The sequence below is a fragment of the Coptis chinensis genome, chromosome 7 (genome assembly GCF_015680905.1).
Source record: "Coptis chinensis isolate HL-2020 chromosome 7, ASM1568090v1, whole genome shotgun sequence".
Classification (NCBI taxonomy): domain Eukaryota; kingdom Viridiplantae; phylum Streptophyta; class Magnoliopsida; order Ranunculales; family Ranunculaceae; genus Coptis; species Coptis chinensis.
Window position 1 is genome coordinate 84,768,284 of NC_141462.1, and position 20,817 is coordinate 84,789,100.

Genomic DNA, 20,817 nt, shown 5'->3' on the forward strand with positions numbered 1-20,817 from the left:
AGGAAACTCTGCCAAAATTTCGGTAGAATTGGGATGGGTGTCAGCCTCGAGATTCACTCCTCGTCCTTGGGATGTGTGTGTTGGGTCTCGGGGCGTGACACATCAGCCTTACACTTCACCCTAATTCTATAATGCTCATTTTTAAGATATGTAACAACAAACTTGTTTTTTATGCAATAATTCTTCAAAAACTTTATGCATGCTAAAATGGTTGCCCATTGCATCCCAACTTGTAAAACATTTTTTGTATTTAATCTAGTGTCTTCATTGTCATTATTTTCATTAGCAAAAACATTGTCTGCATCTTTTGAGAAACCTCCACCTTGAGGTGGGACAAACTCACCATCCGAGGAGTTATTGCTGTGATACTCTTCTTCTGCCTCGATGTTACTAATGTCAATCTCTTCCATTTTAACCCAACTACCCCTTCAATGCTAACACTAATCTCTCTCATTCTCTTTCTGTTGCTAGCTTCTTCAACTGCCACTATCGGAAAATCATCATCTTCAACTACAATTACCGGGATCTCATCATCGTCAACTACCACTATAGATCTAGGAGGTGGAAAAGCACAAGGGATTGGTATAATCTCCACATCATCCCAACCAACAAATATGTGTGAAAATCTATACGGATCAACCACAAGATCTTTCCACATCAACATGACATCTTCGTCACTTGAACAAGTTATTGTAACCCCACCCAACAGATAAACTATCTTTAAAAATGCATCAAAAGGGCATGACACCGAGGTAGCTACATAACTAACAAAATCGAGAAAACAAACACAGTCACCATCAACGTTAAGTAGTTTAGTGGTTTTGCCATTAACATACTTATCAACTGAAAATCCCGCAGTTCCATCACTTAGTGTAGCCCTTTCAAACCGACCCCCATAATGTGTCACAAAATCTCTTTTTTCATAAGAAGCCATTATCTGTATACAAAAAAAATAATAATAATAAAAAATAAAAAATAAAATAAAATAAAAAACCTTAGGCCACCAAAACAAGTTTTTTGAACAAAAAACAAAAAACGACTTACTTTCTTCATAAACGAACGTAATATACAACAAAATCAATAAAAGTTTTACCTTTTGGTACTTTAAAAATGCTTGATTAAAGTTAATCGCCATTTTTCTTTCTACTACAACAAATCCAGAAAAAAAATAAAATAAATAAAAAACCACTTCGATTGGAGTTAATAGAGCATAAAGTCCCCTCCTTTACTGTGGATGAGAGAAAACACTCTACACATTCTTCCCTCCAAATGAACTGAGTTGAGAGAGAAAAAAAGAAAAGAAAAAAAAAACATATTTGATTTGACGTGAAGTGCATGTTGTCTCTCCACCGTAGATTGCTTTACTTCTACAGTAATTGATGATTGGTTCAGATGTAACCACGTAGTGATAAAACTACAATCATGGTTGGTGGCATTTTCGATATTAAAACATCATAGGGGTATTTTGGTCATGAAGTAAAAGACTGACCAGGTAGCCCAGTCACCTGTTACATTGGGGGTCCAAAACAAAAGTCTAAACAATTGGAGATCTATATCAAATGAGCACTCCAATTGGGGGTCTATGTCAAAATAACCCTTACCCTAAATAAAACAGTTTTACACTTTTCCTCGTCTCTCTCGAGTGTTCAAGCCTCCATTAGACACAATCCCCCGTCTCCTCTGTCAAACCCTCGCGGACGAAGATGGAAATGAATTGTCACGCCCCGAGACCCAACACACATCCCGAGGACGTGGAATGAATCTCGAGGCCGACACCTATCCCGATTTCTACCGAAATTTTGGCAGAGTTTCCTTTGTTTGATCGACATTCGTAAACCCTAAAACCTGTCATAAACCTGTCATAACCTGTCATAAACCTAGAAATCCTAAACTAACTCCTTCCAACAAACATATATATGTAACCCAACCTTCTAAACAACATTATATACATCCACCCACTGTTTAAGTCTAACTGCTACTCAAATACATCAAATAAATACATTAAAAGGAGCGGAGCTCTCTATATATACAACCAAAATGGCTAAACTATCTCTATACCACCCAAAATAGGAACTTGACTCCGTCCTCGTCAAGCATAAGGGAATCCTCCCAAATCCCCATAACCCTCATCGCTAGGGTTAGGAAAAGCCTCCTCCGCAACTGGCTCGTCTGAAATGTTAGGTAGGATGAGCAACAACTATGCCCAGTAGAAACATACATAACCAATAAACAGTCTACTTATAGAAAACATTTAAAACATGCAGGGTTTCTATAATAGTATTCAAATATTGTGACTATGTATATATACATCACTAACTAGCAGAAATCATCTCGATATGCTTCATTGATATACAAAATAGAGTTTTTCACAATCATCATACAACTATTGTGGCCGCTGCATCCTATTAGAATGGTGGGGGTACAACTGGTACTCATGATCCGATCCACAGCAATCTCGGTTCAAGATTTTCCAAAGGTGAACCATGCACCGTTGTTTTCCGATTTTACCGGGTGGGAGTCGAAATGCCGTTGTTGTGTTAAATTACACAAAAAATCCCCAAAGCTTTTAGGGCTCGGTGGGCCTGTGACCACTTAACCCCCATACGGGCCGCCACCTAACTTACGATGGTCAACCGCTTCAACGATCGCAGATCGCTTTCGGGATCCCCGACACACATCCAGGAGTGGACTAAACTCTCACTCACTACACCAAAACAGGCTATTTGCAACGGCAAAAAACCGTTGCGAATAATTTTCGCAACGCTTTTTAAGCGTTGCAAATAGGGCGTCGGTAAAGTGTTGGAAATATTTGCAACGGTTAAAAAGCGTTGCAAATGAAATTTTACAACGGTTATTAACCGTTGCAGAGTGCCAATTACTAACGGTAAAAAAGCATTGCAAAAGAAATTTTCCAACGGTTATTAACCGTTGCAGAGTGACTATTACTAACGGTTAAAAAGCGTTGCAAAAGAAATTTTCCAACGGTTATTAACCGTTGCAGAGTGACTATTACTAACGGTTAAAAAGCGTTGCATAGTTTGATTTGTAACGATTACTGATGATGCTTTAATATTTATTTTTTGCTTTGCAACGGTTTAAAACCGTTACTAATGTGTTGATATTGTAAAAAAAATTATTTTTATTTTTTTCTTGCCCTAAACCTGCACCTCCTGGTTTCATATAGAAACAAAGAAAAATACCAATGCTTTTTCATACCATTTGACAAGTAAAATAAACACAAGCAAACGCCTGAAAAAACATATAATATTCATTGAATCATATATATAACTTCAAAAGAGTTTTGAGGGTTACAAATTCAGATTTACTAAGAGTTACAAATTTCTATACGATTTTCCAAGAATTCCAAATCTTCAAAATGCAATAACAAGCATTAGTGACAATGACTTCACTCAATATAAATCCTAGTGCCGCTCCACAAAGCCCATCTAATTCCAAAAAAATCACAAAACAAATAATGAACTCAGAAAAACAATCATACTAATTAAATTCATGCAATCAAAAACACCCTAGTTCTCAAGCCACTTTATAAACAAATCAAGAGAGAAGGACACAAAAGCAAATAGATTCCTATATCAACGACTCATTGTATATTTAGAACATACCACTTTTTACCTTCAAACATAACTTCTCATAAGTCATATCTAGCCAAAAAAAAGACTTAACCATTGAATATCACCAAATAACCAACGGTGATTAGTATTTGAAGAAATAATTAGTGTTGATGCAAATGATGAATATCTTTGTATTATCTCGTGAGGGGGCTTGCCGTAAATACAACATGGTATCCCGGTAATTAGATCGGACCAATATAAACGACTAGTGCAATACTGAGAGAAGTCGACACACTTTCGGATAATAGAAATGAAAATAAAATATGAAGTTTTCAATAAAAATGTCCGTAACCTTGACTTGATTGTAAACTTAAATATTCCTAGTACATATGAAATACTTCACCACTATTGAGTTTATATTTTTGGAAATAACTAAATGAGAAAAGGCAAGATAAAAAAAAATAAAACAATTGAGAAAAAACCAAGCAATACCTTGGAAGCAAAAAGAACGAGATCAAGTTATGAGAAAGTGAGTAACTCCATGCTTATATTGTTTTGTAGTCAGAAAGAACAGTTCTCCATCACATCTAGCCCCGGGCTTTATCAATATATCTAGCCTAAAGTGGAACGTTGAGACCTCCAACTGGTAAGGTCTAAAAGAACTGGGAAAACAATGAATAGAGATTAGTACAAGAAAATAGTAAAACACTTCCAATCTACAAATAAGATGCTCCATAGTATATATTCAGTGCCTCGACATACATCTATGAGCAAAAGAATAAACTGAGGTTGGGTAATCTAGCAACATCTCATAACCTAAAGTAAGAGTTGCTCCAGGGGAAGAATTTAGGCTAGAAAGGTCCTCGCCCTCTTAGGCACATGGTTCTAAAGATTTAATCTCAAAGCGGTACTAAAGATTAGGCATAAGCGGAACTAGAACTTGAATTCTTCGCCCCTCCTCCTGTACCATACCAAGAAGCAAGTTCGAATGTAAGGGCTCGCTCTCTATTATAAGTTATTAGTTGACGGAGCTATCTCCGGATATCTCGAGTAAGGAGGAGGCGGGATGGGTTTTATAGTTATAGTTCTATTTCTAGGAAGGAAGAGACTATCGGGAAGCTCACTCTCGGCCGGACCCTACAGGCAAGTAGCAAGAAAGAGCACGGGAACTATATCAATCTTAAACTTTCCTTGCTTGGGGCTTGGTGGGATTCCTCGCTATCAATCAATAGAAGAAAGGAGCAAAGGAAAGGGCCGGAATCGACCATAAAAGCAACTATCGAGCTACCGCTTGAAAGCCGTGATAAGCGTTAAGCGCATCCGTTTTCTTGTTGAGTGAAAACCTTGTTTCATCAAATTGCACCTATATAAGATGGGCGTAACTACACTCAACAAGCAAGGGGACTACAAAAGGCTAGTTCGAACCACACAAGAAGCATGTTCCGCCCCCTATCGATAAATGGAAGGAGCACACTTACGTTTTATACCGGGTCGAATAATAAGCGAGATTTCACAATCGACGGATAAGAAGGTCGGTTATAGATTTCAACCTTTTGAGGCCGGTTTTCCGCGATCCGCGAGGAAATGTGGTTTGACCACTTTCTTTCAACATTCGTGATTACTACTTTCTTTCTGCGATTCGATCTATTTCACTTGGCCAGCCCTACCCGAACTTCGGGAATTAAGGAAGCTAAGCTGCACCTGTAAACCCAGTAGTGTAGGGAAAGAATGGTACGGAAGGAACATGAAAGGGGATTTCTTCGCAAAGGAAGGATAATCGGAATGTACCAATCGAGAAAGTAGACTCGAATAAGTGTCGAGTTGGAGCAGCCTTTATAGAGACGACCGTGAGTGTGCTTGTCATCTGTTCGAGTTTGAAGGGTGGGTCGATCAAGCCGGGGCTTGAATTCCGTGTAGTCAAAACAAAGCTCAAGTAGGAGCAACTAGGCTAACTCCGGCCGTCAAGCGGCAACTTCTGGCGTGATGTTCCCGTTTGATGTTTGGTAAGTTAAGGGTTTCAATTGGAGAAAGTCTCGGCAGACCGGGTCGAAGTTAGAATGCTTTGAATGTAATGAAATCCGTGATTGGGAATTTGCCACCTTCCTGGGTTGAGCGGTTATTTATCCCTTTATCAAACCGGAAATCAAGCTTGAACCCACTTATCTTAATCTCAAGAGAAGGAAGTCGATGAATTGATCCCGAACCTACCTACCATAGCTACATCCAACTACAAAGAAGAAAGCCGGGAGTCCTTATACCACTAACAAGAAAAGTAAGGAAGTCAAGATACATCTACAAAGCAAGAAAGAGATTCTATCCTACATTCGACTAGCTACCATAGCGACGGGACAAAGAGATAGCTCGATCTAATCTATTCTTTTGCTGTCCTATCTCTTCTAACCTTGAACAAACCTTGGTTGAGAGCCATAAGAGGAAGCTAAATAAGGAACTTAAACTGCCTATCGGGGATGTATATCACAATCGTAGGTCTACGATCGTAGGGCTTGAATGGCGATCTTGCTTCGAGGGATCGAAGGGAGGGAATAGAGTAATGAGCTAGCCTTACCGAACCGACTCTCTGAGAATGAGACCGAGTAGGTTTAAAGGAAACTGCAGCAAGCACCTTTAGAAGGGAGCTAGCCCGACTATAACTATACCTAGCAACCGGCGAGCCTATGCCACTAGGCGGAGCCTATCAAGCCCTCAATTCCTCTGCTTTCAGCTTTCCATCGAATATGCCACGCTACTACAAACAAGATGAAAACGACCGTACTATAGATTACGTGTCCTCAGTTTATTGGGTATAAACAAATCTTACACAAGAGGAGGTCTAATATAAATATATAATAAATACTTAAATAGTAATCAATAAAAAAATGGCATAGTTACGTGTCCTCATCATATCATACTATATTGTATCATACAAATGATAAAATAATGTGACCATATTGGGTACGATGTTTGCTATATATTTCGGTGGAAGAAAGTAATCAAGGGCACACAGAGGCGAGAAAAAAGTACCAACAATATTAAACTGAAACTTCTTAGCAGAATACCATAATGTGCATAAGTTGCAAACAAAGTGCAAGTCTTGACATATAGTGTTTAAAAATAATATTTTTTTCCATTGCAACTTTTCCTTTTCTACTCCAACTGGAATAGTGGCAGATTATTTGAAAAGATGTGTGGCCGTGTTAAAGGGACAATGAGGCCACGAGATTTTACACTACAATTTCTACCTTGACCTCCCCTTTGACAACATAGGGGCTGCTTAAAGTGCTGTGCTTGCAAACACAAGCATTTATTGTAACTAGTACTTTATGTATTTTATTTTCATTGATTTTCCTTCTTATTAAAAAAACAAAGCCATCTCATCCTACAAACAATGTTTCATAATCATTAGATAAACAAAAAGGGTGCACCAAAGTCGGTTTTCAAACCGCATATTCTTTATAGTCAACTATAAGAAAATTTTGTGTTATTACCTTTTAAGACACCAAAAGTCTTGAATTCATCTTCAAGCTCTTGTTCAAGAAACCCTTGGATTCAAATTCCCCACATACACACGCGACATATTTTTCCACCCCTACTGTAAATATAAACGCATAATATTACTTTTATAATATTAGTAAATTAAACCTACTCGAATGTTTATAATATTTCCTCAGTCCCCATGTTACATTTATACAACGGCAAGCCAGAAACAAACAGTAGCATTAGACACATTCCTGAAATTACTTACACGGCAACATCATAGTCTTGAAGCATTTCTTAAATTGGCATTTTCCACATATTACGCAACTAAAAAGAAATTCTAAATAACTCTGCACAACCTAAAATTATGCTAAACAAATTTCAAGTAAATTCCATAGAGGTATTTCAACTGTGGAAAAGTAACATGAAATTGAACACATGATCGAACAATCAAACTCATGCAAAAGATTGACACCTTACAACGGAAAGATGAAATTTTACAAAATTCACCTCTTTGATGTGTAACGTATACGAGTGACTAGAATACCTAGAGAAGCTTCTAAAGCCTCTTGTGGGTCAAACTTATGCAAATGCCATGTTGACTTCATAATCATTATAGTTACCTTTTTCATACTCTAAATATCCTTACTGTGACCGTTTTCACTTAACACCAACCCAAAAGCAACTGAGGAAAGAGTATACACTTGTCATCATTCGTAACGTAAAAGCACTTCGACCAAAATCAGTTACCTTAAGATTTCCAAACTCATCAAGAAGAATATTCTCTGGCTTCAAATCTCGATGATAAATCCCACGACTGTGACAAAAATCAATGGCTGATATCAGCTGTTGGAAATAAGTTATAGTAACATCTTCTTTCAGTCTCCCTTTAGCAACTTTTGAAAATAACTCTCCACCTCTAACATACTCCATGGCAAAATAAATATTTGATTTACTTGCCATGACTTCATGAAGCTCAACTATGTTTGGGTGCTTCACCATTTTCATTACAGAAATCTCTCTTTTTATTTGCTCCTCTTGACCAACCTTGGTAAAATTGAACTTGTTCTTGTCAAACGGTTGGAGGACCTTATCAACCTGAAACTCAGTAGGCCTCTTCTTAAGGTGACGACCTTCGTTCAACTGGGCAATGAAACCATATTCCCCAGGAATCACCTCGCACGTAATGCAAAGCAGTTTTAGAACAATGGCATGGTCCACATTTTTATCTCTCGACACCCCGAGGTCATTTCTCATCCCGACAAAAAATGCCCATGAAGGATCTACGACAAAAACAAAAACGGGAAGGAATATTATCAAACCTTAGTCGCACAAGCAGTGACATCGTAGCGGAAGAGCCCTCTCTGCACACGATCTTCCCACTGCAATCAAGTACTACATGTTAGCTGGATTATAGTTAAAAGTTTATCTTGAATCTTAATAGTGCAAATTTTATCAAGCCCCTTTACCTCTCCGAGAAGAAGTGAATCCAGAAAGGCAACCGGAGACTCTTGCACCGGTGTTACTACTTGCACCTTGCTAGTCCTAGTGCTCTCTGCTAGAACTCGATTACTTTCGGAGCACTAGTGCTTCCCCTGTGGTGGCAGTTCAAGACGGCATACGTGGGCAGGAGTTGTCTTTGAACCAACCATGGAACAATACATTCAGCGATACATATGGTTACATGGCATCCGGGCGTGCCGGTTCCGCTCAAATTTTTCTTTACAAACAGGCGGTGTGAATCGTTGGGGAGATGCCTCTGCGAGATCCTTACCGTGGGCATTGCTTCAATTGAGGATTGAGCTGTAGGGGTGGTCCTCTTTCGATTCGTTCCTCGTGAGCTGTCAATAAGTTCATCCAATCCCGGGCGAAGAAAGTAATCATCGACATTAGCTCGCCACAACCCAACCGGTTGGGCGCCATTGAAAGGACTTCAATTCCACCATTTTCGGACATATGGACGAGAATCGACCGGCCAAGATCAACCAAGGACCGTGAGTTCAATCCCGGGTCTAGGCTCGGGAGCCACACCGATCTCCCTCTTACATCATGGTCACGGCTTCTCCCTACCATCCGGCTGCCTCATCAAAGCCGAAAAGCTTCCATTACCCTCGACCTCATTGAGTTCTTGCACAAATCCTCCACTGCAATATGGGCATTCGTGTCCCGACCACAAAAAGTCGGATAGGGCCTTTGCACTGTAACACCAATGTGTGTTTTGGTATTTGACATCCTTTCCCTCTCTCTCCCTTCCACCTGCAATCCCCTTTTAACCGTAAACCGCAGAAAGATAATTCAAAATAAAGAGTATCACTATAGCTATATGTATGTCCGGGTGGGGAAAAATGGAGTTTTATGGTTTGCACATGATGAATGGGCATTCCGCATGTGCTTTTCACTTGGTTTTCTATAACAATGCAAAGACATCGCATTCAAATTTTAATCTTTAAGACAAATATACACTTAAACATAAAAGTATATTGTTGTCACTCTTGTAGGATATGTCGCTCTACAATTTGTATAGAAATCAGTTCAAATATTGATACGTTAACGTGTGCTTAATGAGTCTAAGAACCCAATTATAAACGGCACCAACAACTAGAAGTTTCTTCAAATTGGTGTAATTAGACAATCAACATCTCTACTTAATATAAACCCTCCATCGAAATGAATGGACTCTACAAGAAAGTTAGTTCAATCTCTAGTAGTAAGGATCCGGCCTTACTACCATGCAAACATGTATCTCCACCTTCAAGTGCAGCGGGTAAGCAATATTTTTCATGTATAATGAAAAAATTAATCATGGACAAACATAGAATTGAATTTTTATTTTAACCACGCAGTATTGTTTCCCTGAAAAGACACAAGACAAGAACTCTATGAACATGCAAAGAAGAGCAGCCCACTACCTAAAAAAAAAATCTGAAGCCAATTTTCTTTCACTGCTTGGAGATACAAACGACAAGCAATATCCCATCTACATGGAAGGTAACATTTTACTCTCACAATGGCTGGTAAAATGTTTCCCACTAGATATGGGTGCATTTATGAAACAAATTAACTTTCTAATCTAACTCTAATCATAGATTATCATTTTCTAAAGACCCTTTCTCCACATAAGCACTTAAGAGTAAGCTTCTTACAAACTCTTCTACATGCCAAAAAAATTTAAGGTCCAACACTCTACACACTGTGTACAACGGTGATTGATTTGGACAAACAAACAATATCCATTTTTCAGGGGAACCCACAGAATGGAGCAGTTTCTCATGTGTTTCCAGTTTGAAAGAAGTTTGAGATGTCACAATAGAAGCTCTCACCTCGTCAGTCCAAAATTAAAGTTGCCTTATGTGATGTATTCTAGCCCAACATGGATCTTCTACTTATTGGCGCAAAGTCTTTTGGTTTCATCATGCACCTTACTGCTGCAACCTACTTAAACCCTAGCATCCACAACACTTGTCCATAAACTTTTAATTTAACAGTAGCACAAATAAAACGAACACTGTTACTCTCAAAGTACATGTTAGGGAATAATTTCATAACTTGTACTTTCCAAGTCTGTAAGTAAAACTTTAATAGGTGTTTGGAGAGAGAAAGAGAGTGTCTTACAATCTTGGCCAAGTAGTGTGGACATGAAACAATTTCGAACCAGTCGCCATGAGGAATTACATACCCATCGGTTTGTTCTTTGTGTTCCCAAGAAAACCCTGCTCAAGAAGATAGAAATTCTTGGAAATGACTATTGAAGTTAAAATGCAACTCTTAACTGCAAAAAACAAAAATGACGCAACAACTCCTGCTTTGAAACATAAACATAATCGCTTTCAACAAGTCCGGCTTTTTATGTCAGATGCTATAAATTTTGAGAAAAAGAAACAACCGTACATACAACCATTCTTTGTGAAAGGAAAGCAAGAAATAATAAGAAAGTGAGACAATGATACCAATAAGACAAAGAGATCACGTAATTTAATAAAAAAAAACCACATAATAATTAGGTCATCAATAACTTCATTTCAAGATTCCGATAGGCTCAAACTACTTGAGATATAACAAGGCAAATGGAAACTGTTACCTACGTCCACACTAAATAAAACTTGAAGCAAAAGCCAAAAGATAGTAATATAGTATGCTTTTAACTCTTTCATTCGACAAATGATACGCCGGTCCCTTTCTAAAACACTTAACAACCAAATTGGCCTTCCTGATTTATAAAGCCATCTTCATTTGCATACCCTTTGTATTTCAAGCTTAATAAGAATGAATAAGTCAACATAGACAAGGAGTCTTACTCATCCACATATGTTCTCAATCATTTCAGTAAGCCACTTCAACTGCAACAGCAAACCCCATTGAGCCAAAAAGAGCATTTTTCACTCCCACATGCACGTAAATAATAACTCTTTTTTTGTAATGATGTGAATAACAACTCAATGAGTCAATTCAAACCCAAGGAAGAGAAAGATCCATTTAGTGAAAATGACATCATCGATGAGAAAATCAATAGCCAAAGAAAAATGAGTTTGTTTTGAGTTTTTGATGGTTCTAGTCTTCTAGACATGTCAAGAGATCGAAAAATAGTAACTATTATTTTATTTATAACTTAAATTCACATCTTATGCGCTAAAAATAAGGTTAACATTTTTTTGAGGAAGACCTGCTTGGTGAGGAAACAGTCTTCACAATAGTTACAACTTAACCTTGGTCTCGACTAATCTCCATACGGGCTCCATGAGTGTCTCCTTCAACGAATCATATACACGTGACCTTAAAAGTTAAAACATATAATAAAAATGCGGGGCATGCTTTCTTTTCTTATAACAAAAGATAGCCTACCCAATATTCATGGGCAAGATACTGCCGCTATGGCGATTGACCCAATAATAATAATAATAATAAGTAAAAATAATAATGGTAATCTAATTAAATATGCAGGCCAAGGAAATCAGACCACTGAAGAATATGATAATAACAGGGATCTAAAACCTACAAGAATCGCATGGCAACCGTGGTGGTGATGAATCCAACCCCGGATGCATATGGCGCACTAATCCAATCGGAGCCATCCAAGCTTTGTGAGAGGATTCACATATCCAAACCAATCAAACTCAAAATTGGCATTTTCTCTCGTCCTTTTATGAACTCGGCAAACACAATGAGCAGCAAAATTAACCACCTCACGAGCACAACTGCTGCAAAAGAGACAATGGAGTCTGGCGTGTAGAAACTAGCTTCAGAAAAACAACATGATTCGTTAACACTTAAGCATGCACAACTTCATTAAAAGGTAAAAGATAGGACATAGAGTGAAGAAAGGTATCAGATTAGTTTCCTATTCTAAAACACTAACACTAATCATATGCCAAAAAGTTTTAGTATCATTTTCTGCAGCAGAGCATATTAAAGGTAAATAACATCAAGCAGTCTGACTAAGTGACTAGTACCAATCCACTATCAACCCAATGTAAGGTGAGATATATTTAATCTGGTCTGCAGCAGAGCATATTAAAAGTAAATAAAATCAAGCAGTCCGACTAGTACCAATTCATTATCAACCCAATGTAAGGTGAGATATATTTAATTTGGTCTGAAGAAAATTGAATAAGAATGTCTACAACCGGATTACAACCACATGTGTGACCTATTCTCCTCCGTGGAAACCATTTGATTGTACCTAATTTTACATCTCACTTTGTTGAGGAGGAATGTGATGGGGAATTGATCTACTTTCCCAAGGAAAAGTTCTTAATCAGAATCTCCAACAAACTAAGACTCTTCATGTGTTTTCCGCTCACTTAAATGTTTAATGTTCTGAAAGGCAGCTTGTGTGATACATCATCAGTAGCTCTCTACCTCTCTCCAAGATCTTTGCAATAACCCTCAATACAAGAAAATATCTTGATGACGTTATATCCTTATCTCCAATTTTACTGTTAGCAAGTATATAAGGTTTTCTCTTCAAGAAAACAAAAAAAAAGTATTTTTCTAGCAAAAAGATAAATGGACACCCCATACTTGTCATGCACGGATTCCACTGCACAAATAATAATATCATCGCCAACATTATATGCAGATGAAGTTCAAGATAGCACTTTTTTGAGCTTGAAAGTTTGGTATGGTCATAAAAAATTTCTTAACAGGTTTAACGTAAAACATTACATGACAAATACATTTGTATATTGAGATTAATAGAATTAAGGTCCCTACGTAAGTAAATGATTATAACAGGTAAACAATCAAAATTAGTGCAGTGGGAGCTTAATTTTTTCTAACAGAGCACTTGAAGGGACAAGTTTTTCATGAATTATAATTACGTACCAATTAGTGCATTGTATAACTTATAAATGCTTGCTCCAACACATTGGCAAAAATAAAAATCGTACCTTTGAAGCAAGAAAATTTGGAGCAGCATCAATCCAGGCAAAATTTAAATAGTATTAACTCAAGTGAGTGAGAGAGAGAAGAGGGTACCGGAAGTGAGAGAGAGGGAGGAGACCTAAGAATATAGCGGCGGTGAGAGAGAGAGGAGAGAGAATAAAGTTAAGGTTATGTTTTATATTTAGACCGAAATAATAGAGCGCGATATTTTTGGTTTCGCTATTTCGCGAAATTTTCAAATTTTGTATTTGTAACACTTCTCAAACGATTTTTAAGCGTTAGAAATTAATTCCAGAAATTCATCCGAATTAAAGTAACACTTAACAACATTACCAACGCTTATATAGCGTTGGCAATTTTCTAACGGTAAAAAACCGTTGCAAAGCAAAAAAGGTGCGTGTTGCAAATATCCTATTATGGTGTAGTGACTCCTCGTGTCTAAACCTCATCGAGGTAACATGTAACCACACACAAGCTAATCACCATACAGCGTGACACGTAAAAGCATGGTTATCTAGAAAAGTAGAAAAAGAATTCCCGGACTACATCCAGTGATGCATCCCTTTAAAGGTGGCCCACCACCTCGAAAGGTGTACACCACGTTGGAATCCTAGAGAAATAACCGCCGCCTCCTGAAATGCGACAACAGTTCCTTCTTTATAGGAATTCACAGTTCCTTTTCTAAATCCCCTCGTGATAAACATAGTTATATCTATATATATATATACTCGTATTACCGATTGTTTTCAAATACTCTAGTTACATATCTAGTTTTTCTTTTAAAACTGTTGATTATATAGGTGTGAGTTCCTGGATTTCCCGAAATCGAGTAGAATAACCTATGACTCCCAAACGGGCCAGTCATAGTAAATAACAACCGATGATTCCCAAACAGCGAATCATCGTAAATAACACAACCATCCCGAACAATCCGAACCTCCCACCTAGTTAAAAACAACCGGAAATCCTTTCCCGCGATTACAAAATCCATCTCTCGCCTCCCTTATCGAGACAAGAGACGCTTGAACTTTTCCCCAAAACCAGTTTTTCACTTTTAACAAAGAAAACAATCCCTCGCTACCCCGATTTTACAGAAAACCCATTTCACGCGAAAGCTATCTATATATATAGTTTATAGCGAGGAAATACAATGCAAAACATGAATATCATATATACATGCATGGTTGATACACAACTATCTATTTCCTAGTTAAACAATTCAAATCATGCATGAAAATAAGCAGGCTATATACTGGTATGTAGATTCCTACCTTAGCAAGCTCCCTTCTCCTCAATCCCACTTAACCGAATCAAGCTCGCTTAACCGAATCAACTCGAATTCATTCCTATAACAATATATACATATACGTCGGTTGTTAGAATTGATCGAACAACGAGAAATCATTATCTAGCGTAAGCCGAGAAGAAATTCTCAACGTTAAGAATTGGGTTTCGGATAATTTTTCATCTAACTACCGTTAACAGAGCTACAGGCCATTTCTGGCACTGTTACTCTGACAGGGCTCTGTAGTCGTTTACAGCCACTGTAGAACCGCACGTCAATGCCAATCATATCTATCAATCCCCCTAACTATCATGATTTTTCCCAACTCTAACTACAACAAATTCCACTCTTCAATTCACATTTAATCCAATACTACTAAGTGGGTGTTCTTTCTCACTCATTCGATACTCAACGTGATCTTAAACAAGTGTGAACTAGCATCAATGCTCTAAAATAGATTGAATATTTAAAATTCTTACCGAGTCAGCCGATCTCTCCTTAGTTTTCAGCTCCACCTCTATTCCACTCCACTCCAGCTCTTCCAAACTGCTACTGCCGACCTTCACCACCCCCAATACAATCAGTTACAATCAATACATTCAACTCCATCGAATTTTAAAGCTAATTAACTAATAGAGACGAAATCGCACTCACCTTTCTCTGCGATTTCGCGTGGTACGCTCGAAATTCACTAGCTTCTCCAACTGCTACTACCGAAATACCACACTCCCGTTCAATATTTCCATCAATCCATCACAAGCTATCGACATCGAGCTTAAACTAGTTGTTTGAAGCAGATTAAACTCACCCGGCAGCGGTGGTACGACGAAATTCACTAACCTTTCGCGAAACCCGACGCAAATCCAAAAATTTTCGAAGCTTCACACTTGATTTGAGTGCTACTAAGGATTGGGTGTTTGAATTTTGGGTGGAATCGATTGGATTTGGGCGATTTGGGATTTCTCTCTCCTAGGGTTTAGGAGGATGCGAAATTGGGGAAAAAGATGAAGTTAGGTGCGATTTTGGTTTTTTTTTTTTTTTTTTTTTTTGTTATGTTTCATTAAGGCCCAAGCCCACCATGACTAAATTAGGCCTAACGTCATACTTAGACTCCTAACCACTAACGAATTTTGACTTAGCGTCGTAATTATTTTTCCGGCTCATCCCGCTAAATTTAATCTTCTATATTCTATCTCACCGCATGCTATAATGATGACCCAATCATGCGTGTAAGCTGTTAACTCGTGCAAATTTTCAAGACGCTAAAAACGCTTAACCGGCATTTTGTCAAATTTTCGCATATGGGTCGCTTACCTAACGTGATTTATGAGTCGGAGTTAAGTTCCAGTAAGTTACGTACGTTTGAAATATAAACCCGACGACCAATTTACATAAATGACCCTAGATTTATTATGAAATTTACAAAAATACCCTTAACAAGAATTTGAGTTTTTACATGAATCAGGTATGATTTCTCTCTCAATCTCTTGATCTGTTTTCTTTCTCTTTTATCCAAACCCTAGCTAGTGAATTTCCGATTTTTTTTTTGTTTCATTGTGCTCCAAATTAGGTTTATTTAATTGTCTTCCTGATGAATTTGGCGAAATTAAGTTTTGTGTTGAAATTGTAACATTGGAATATAAATTTGTGCTCCCATTGGGGATATTTCGTTGGTTTGAGATTTGGTTGTCTAATAAAATATCAAATGAATTTCTTTATTAATTTAATAGTTTTCCCTTTTTTATTTTTTAGTGAAATCCATCTTCAGATATGGGTTGGTTTATTCCCTGTTATTCTTGTTTGTTTGTTTGTTGTTGTTGTTGTTATTGTTGTTGTTTTGTTTTGTTTTTTTTTTTTTTGTGAAGTGAAAAGCTTCAGGGACATTGAACCTTTACTATATTGCTAAATAGCTCAACAAAAAAGTGCATAGTCTCCAGTTAGCGAGATGACTGAAGCTTTAGCTTCTAAGAAGAGCAAGAAAATTGAACATGTTTGTGTTGAGGAGGATATCGACCTTGGTGAGGATATGCCAACACATAATTTCCCTCTAGTGGAAATTGAGAAGGAATCGAGTAGCTCCGGAGGCAGCTCTTGTAGTGATTCGGATTCGTCCAGTGGTATGGAGTTTGTATCTCTTCCCTCATTTACTAGTTAGACTTGTAAACTGTGTAATGACATTGCCATTTTCTCTTGGCGTTGTTACAGGTTCGGATACTTTGTCGGATAGTGATTCCGCAGTAGTACTTAATTATGGAAACATTTTCAGATTCATAAGAGCAACTCTTTGGAGTCTGTTATGATTGAAAAGGTTGATAATTTTTCATGTGACAACTTGTAAGTTAAATCATATTTTTCTCTCTTTCTTGTATATTTGTTTTGTACAAAATGTATTAATCTATTCACTTTTTGTCCATCTCATTATATAAAGATTATATACTGATCATAACTTATCAGTCTGTTATATAAGACTGGTATTCAGCCAAAAATATTAGTTACAAATATTTTAGTTCATCACTAGCCGACACGCTCCTATATATGTGGTAGTTTGAAGATAGACTAAGGTTCTATAAATGCATTCATTTTTAATAATGATTTTATCGTGTTTATCAAAGGGCTTTCAGTGTGTGCTTTCTACTTAAAACGTGCGTCTTGTGATTATTGTATTTTTGCTAGCGAATGATCAATTTTCATATACAGGCTTGTGATTTTAGAGACTCGTACGAGAAGTTCAAGAAAGCAGAGTCAAGTCGTAGGGATCGATGGTGATGATCCTTCTCCACACAAGGTATACTTTTCCTAGCTTCTTGAGTTTTTAACTATTAATCTTTGGAAACAAACTGATTACTTAAGAGTAAATGCAATGTCGTGGGAACTGATACATGAGTAAACAAAACAAAATTAGGCAAAAACCCAAGTGACTTTCCAGCATTCAAGTAAGAGGATTGTACTTAAGAGTAAATGCAATGTCGTGTTATAGACTTATACTATCTAAAATATAGCAGTTCCACAAACACTTATAACCCCTGGATAGACTTTGTTCACAGACATGTTTTTCGATGCAGTGAGCATACACATGCTCATGTAGACTTTTTGTTCTCTAAAATTGTTTTGGTGATTATAGGCAGGCTTCCATTTACATTATTGAGTGATGAGAGGGTGACAAAATCAGGAAAGAATGGAGAGTCCCGTCAGATTTATTCGGAGCATTACGACCTGGGAGACAGACTTATGCTCTTGACAAGAAAGGTGTAGTTCAACTGATTTATAATAACCAATTTCAACCCGAGAAGCATATAGATGAGACACTAAAGCTACTATAAAGTCTTTGAATCATTTTTTATGTTCTTTATTCATTTTTCTTCCACTTCTTATTACTGTTACTATCATCTTGAATTTTGTAAGCTAATAACGTTGTAAGGTATTTCTCTGTCCATCTCTTGAGCATCAGTATATACTCTTGGTTTGCTATAGAAATTATGATCTAAGTTCTGATTTGTAGTCTGCATGATTAGTCCAGAACATGTTAGAAATCAACTTGATACAGGTATTTTTTTGTTCCTTTATTTTCTCAGTTAAACTTTGTTAATATTTAACCCCCATTACCAGGTTAATCAACATAAAGGGAAGTTTAGCAGAAGGTGCACAATCCATTTCTATAAAATGGCTTATTGGTAGAGTTGCTCATTTCCTATAAATAACAAATCATATAACTCGTCTCCTCGTCCTTAATTTTGTTAGTGTGTGGTCTAATATGTCATGTGTTCCTTACTGGTCTCGACTTAGTTGTATTTTTTTAGTTGATTTAGGTGGCATGGGTCACATTTCATGGGCTTTTTCAGTAATGGATTTCAATTGAGTCAAATGTTTTTAAGGAATAATAGCCGTCTGAAGTTTCTTGTCTTGCAGGAAAGTGTGTGCACTTGCTTTTGTATAGGTTTTGAAGAATGACAAAGTAGGTGACAAGAAAAATAGTTTTGCCCTATCTTTCCCAAAGTGATAGAAAATTCATATATCACATGCGTTGATTATGTTAAATATCTTCGTTTGAAAATATTGTAAGTCATTTCAGTGTTGTTGTATCTGTTTCGGTAAACTATGTATGAAAGGTACTGCTACCATGACTTAAATATCCTTAGAAGGTTGAGTTCGACATTCTTGACACTTATTAGTTTTGAGTGCGTGGACTTTTTTAAATGAGTAGTACTAACAATTCATGTACTATTTGACCTTTGGCCATGTAAGTGTGTGCTCATCAGCCTCCTTGACAATGGCTTTGACAACTGTATTAAAAGTTTTTGTATTAGGCGCATTGGTCACCTTGTACTGCCTTTGAAATAAACATATCTAAACCATGTTATCTGTCGTATAATGTTCGGTCCTTCCTAATTTTGGGTTGTAACTATTTCACTAACATTATAACATGAGCATTGGGAGAATATGTATGGACTATTGAAACATTATTTTCCTGTTTGTTTTGTAATGAGAGTGGATTACGTAGTAAGAAGATATAACTAGGGGAGTTATTATTGTGAACATAGATTATAGAATTTGTAATGCTATGATTGAGTTGGAATTCATATTGAATTAGTGGTCTGTACTGCTTCTTTTATGATGCTAGCTTACTTAAGTACCATTACTACATACAATTCAATACATCTAATTTGTATTCCTTTTTTTTTTTTTTTTCAGGTGTTGTGAAAGTCATGCCAGTGACCAGTGAGTAGAAATACATGTAAGAAATTGGGTTTTGTGTTTGTGTTGGGGGGTTTTGTATTACTGTTGTACTTAGCTTTTATACTTGGTATACGTTGCTAGTAGGTAACTTATGGTAATGCAATATGTAATGTGTTTGTTTTATACTAGAATAAGGGTTTTGTAATGGCTATATAATATGCTACATTGTTGAGAGTGAATTTTGGATGACTGCATTCATGGGTATTCATGTCTCACTCATGGCCAGAAGAGAAAGCTCTTTAGTGGATTCATTGCGACCATTTTTCTCCATTGTTGTGTATGTTGAACCTCTAAATGTTTAATTTGTAAATTGAGATTTGGATTAGTGGCTCTATGTTTAAAATGTTTAATAAAGTTGGTGTTCCTTGTTATTTATTATATATGTTTTTTGGATAAAGGTGTTCCTTGTTATTTACTTGTTAGTTTGACTTGTGGAATGTGATATATATAAATGTAAGTTGGAATAATCAGATTTGCTAGGGATATATGGGCAAGATGGAAATTGGTGGAGGGAGGGAGGGGGACATTTTGTCCCCAAATAATTTTTTTTTTCATTGTACTGTAGTTTAGTAACGGATATACCGTTACACAAATTGTTACCAATAAGCGCGCCAAACTTTACTAATGCTAATATCCGTTACAAATGAACAATTCCAACAGACAGCTAAAAGTGATATATTCGTTACAAAATATATACTAACGGATATATTAGTTACTAAAATTTTGCCTAAGTGCCTATAACGCCCCAGAGCTAATGGATATATCCGTTAGTAAAAATATAAGTAAGACTCATAACCGTTGCTAATCGCCTTTTCTGGTGTAGTATATATATAGCACTACAACCATAGCATTACAACACAATTACTGACAGCACTGCAACCATAGCACTACAACCATAACCAAACACCAATACGACAACAATACACCAAACACCAATGCATAGCATTGCAACCATAGCACTACAACACAATTACTGACAGCATAACCAAACACCAATACCCTAACCAATATGACAATAACCAACTGTCTAACAAACAAAACAACATATTTCCAAAATATTTCCAAAATACCAAGCATAATATTAGGTCATTCTTGTTGTGAAGCTGGCTGTGAAACACCTCCAGTGCAAGATGCTTGACTTGATATATTAATCAAGGAAGCTTCTTTCCTTCTTCTCTTTGGTGGAGGCATGGGTGTTGTGACAGTTGTAGTCTGTGACTGAGTTGGTGGTTGAGTTTGTCCATCACCATAAGATGATTCAGTTTGGTTTTCTGCATTTGCCCTACCTCTTCCTCTTCCCCTGCCACCCCTATTGCCCCTTCCTCTACCCCTCACAGGTACATCACCTTCATTGCTTGTGCTAGATTCAAT

General features: G+C 37.1%; 1 protein-coding gene and 1 long non-coding RNA gene across 2 annotated transcripts; both read right to left on the minus strand.

Moving 5' to 3' along the window:
* Positions 1–1,979: 1,979 nt before the first annotated feature.
* Positions 1,980–15,736, minus strand: LOC147489520 (uncharacterized). The gene is made up of 4 exons (XR_015202256.1): positions 15,367–15,736; positions 15,192–15,272; positions 14,699–14,773; positions 1,980–2,169 (listed from the first exon to the last, which is right to left on the minus strand). It is a non-coding gene; the product is annotated as an uncharacterized LOC147489520 (long non-coding RNA).
* On the minus strand, positions 3,256–10,726 carry LOC147489521 (CBL-interacting serine/threonine-protein kinase 6-like). The gene is made up of 6 exons (XM_086571039.1): positions 10,723–10,726; positions 8,516–8,601; positions 8,369–8,428; positions 7,797–8,222; positions 4,065–4,234; positions 3,256–3,446 (listed from the first exon to the last, which is right to left on the minus strand). The coding sequence occupies exons 1-5, from the start codon at positions 10,724–10,726 to the stop codon at positions 4,226–4,228; spliced, it is 585 nt and encodes a 194-aa protein (XP_086427165.1). The 3' UTR covers positions 3,256–3,446; positions 4,065–4,225.
* Positions 15,737–20,817: the final 5,081 nt, after the last annotated feature.

Excerpts from the sequence above, each read along its gene's own strand:
- LOC147489521 (XM_086571039.1), bottom strand. Across the intron at positions 8,429-8,515 it reads ATTCACTTCTTCTCGGAGAG|TGGGAAGATCGTGTGCAGAG; the intron begins GTAAAGGGGCTT and ends ACTTGATTGCAG. Across the intron at positions 8,223-8,368 it reads TCACTGCTTGTGCGACTAAG|GTGATTCCTGGGGAATATGG; the intron begins GTTTGATAATAT and ends ATTACGTGCGAG.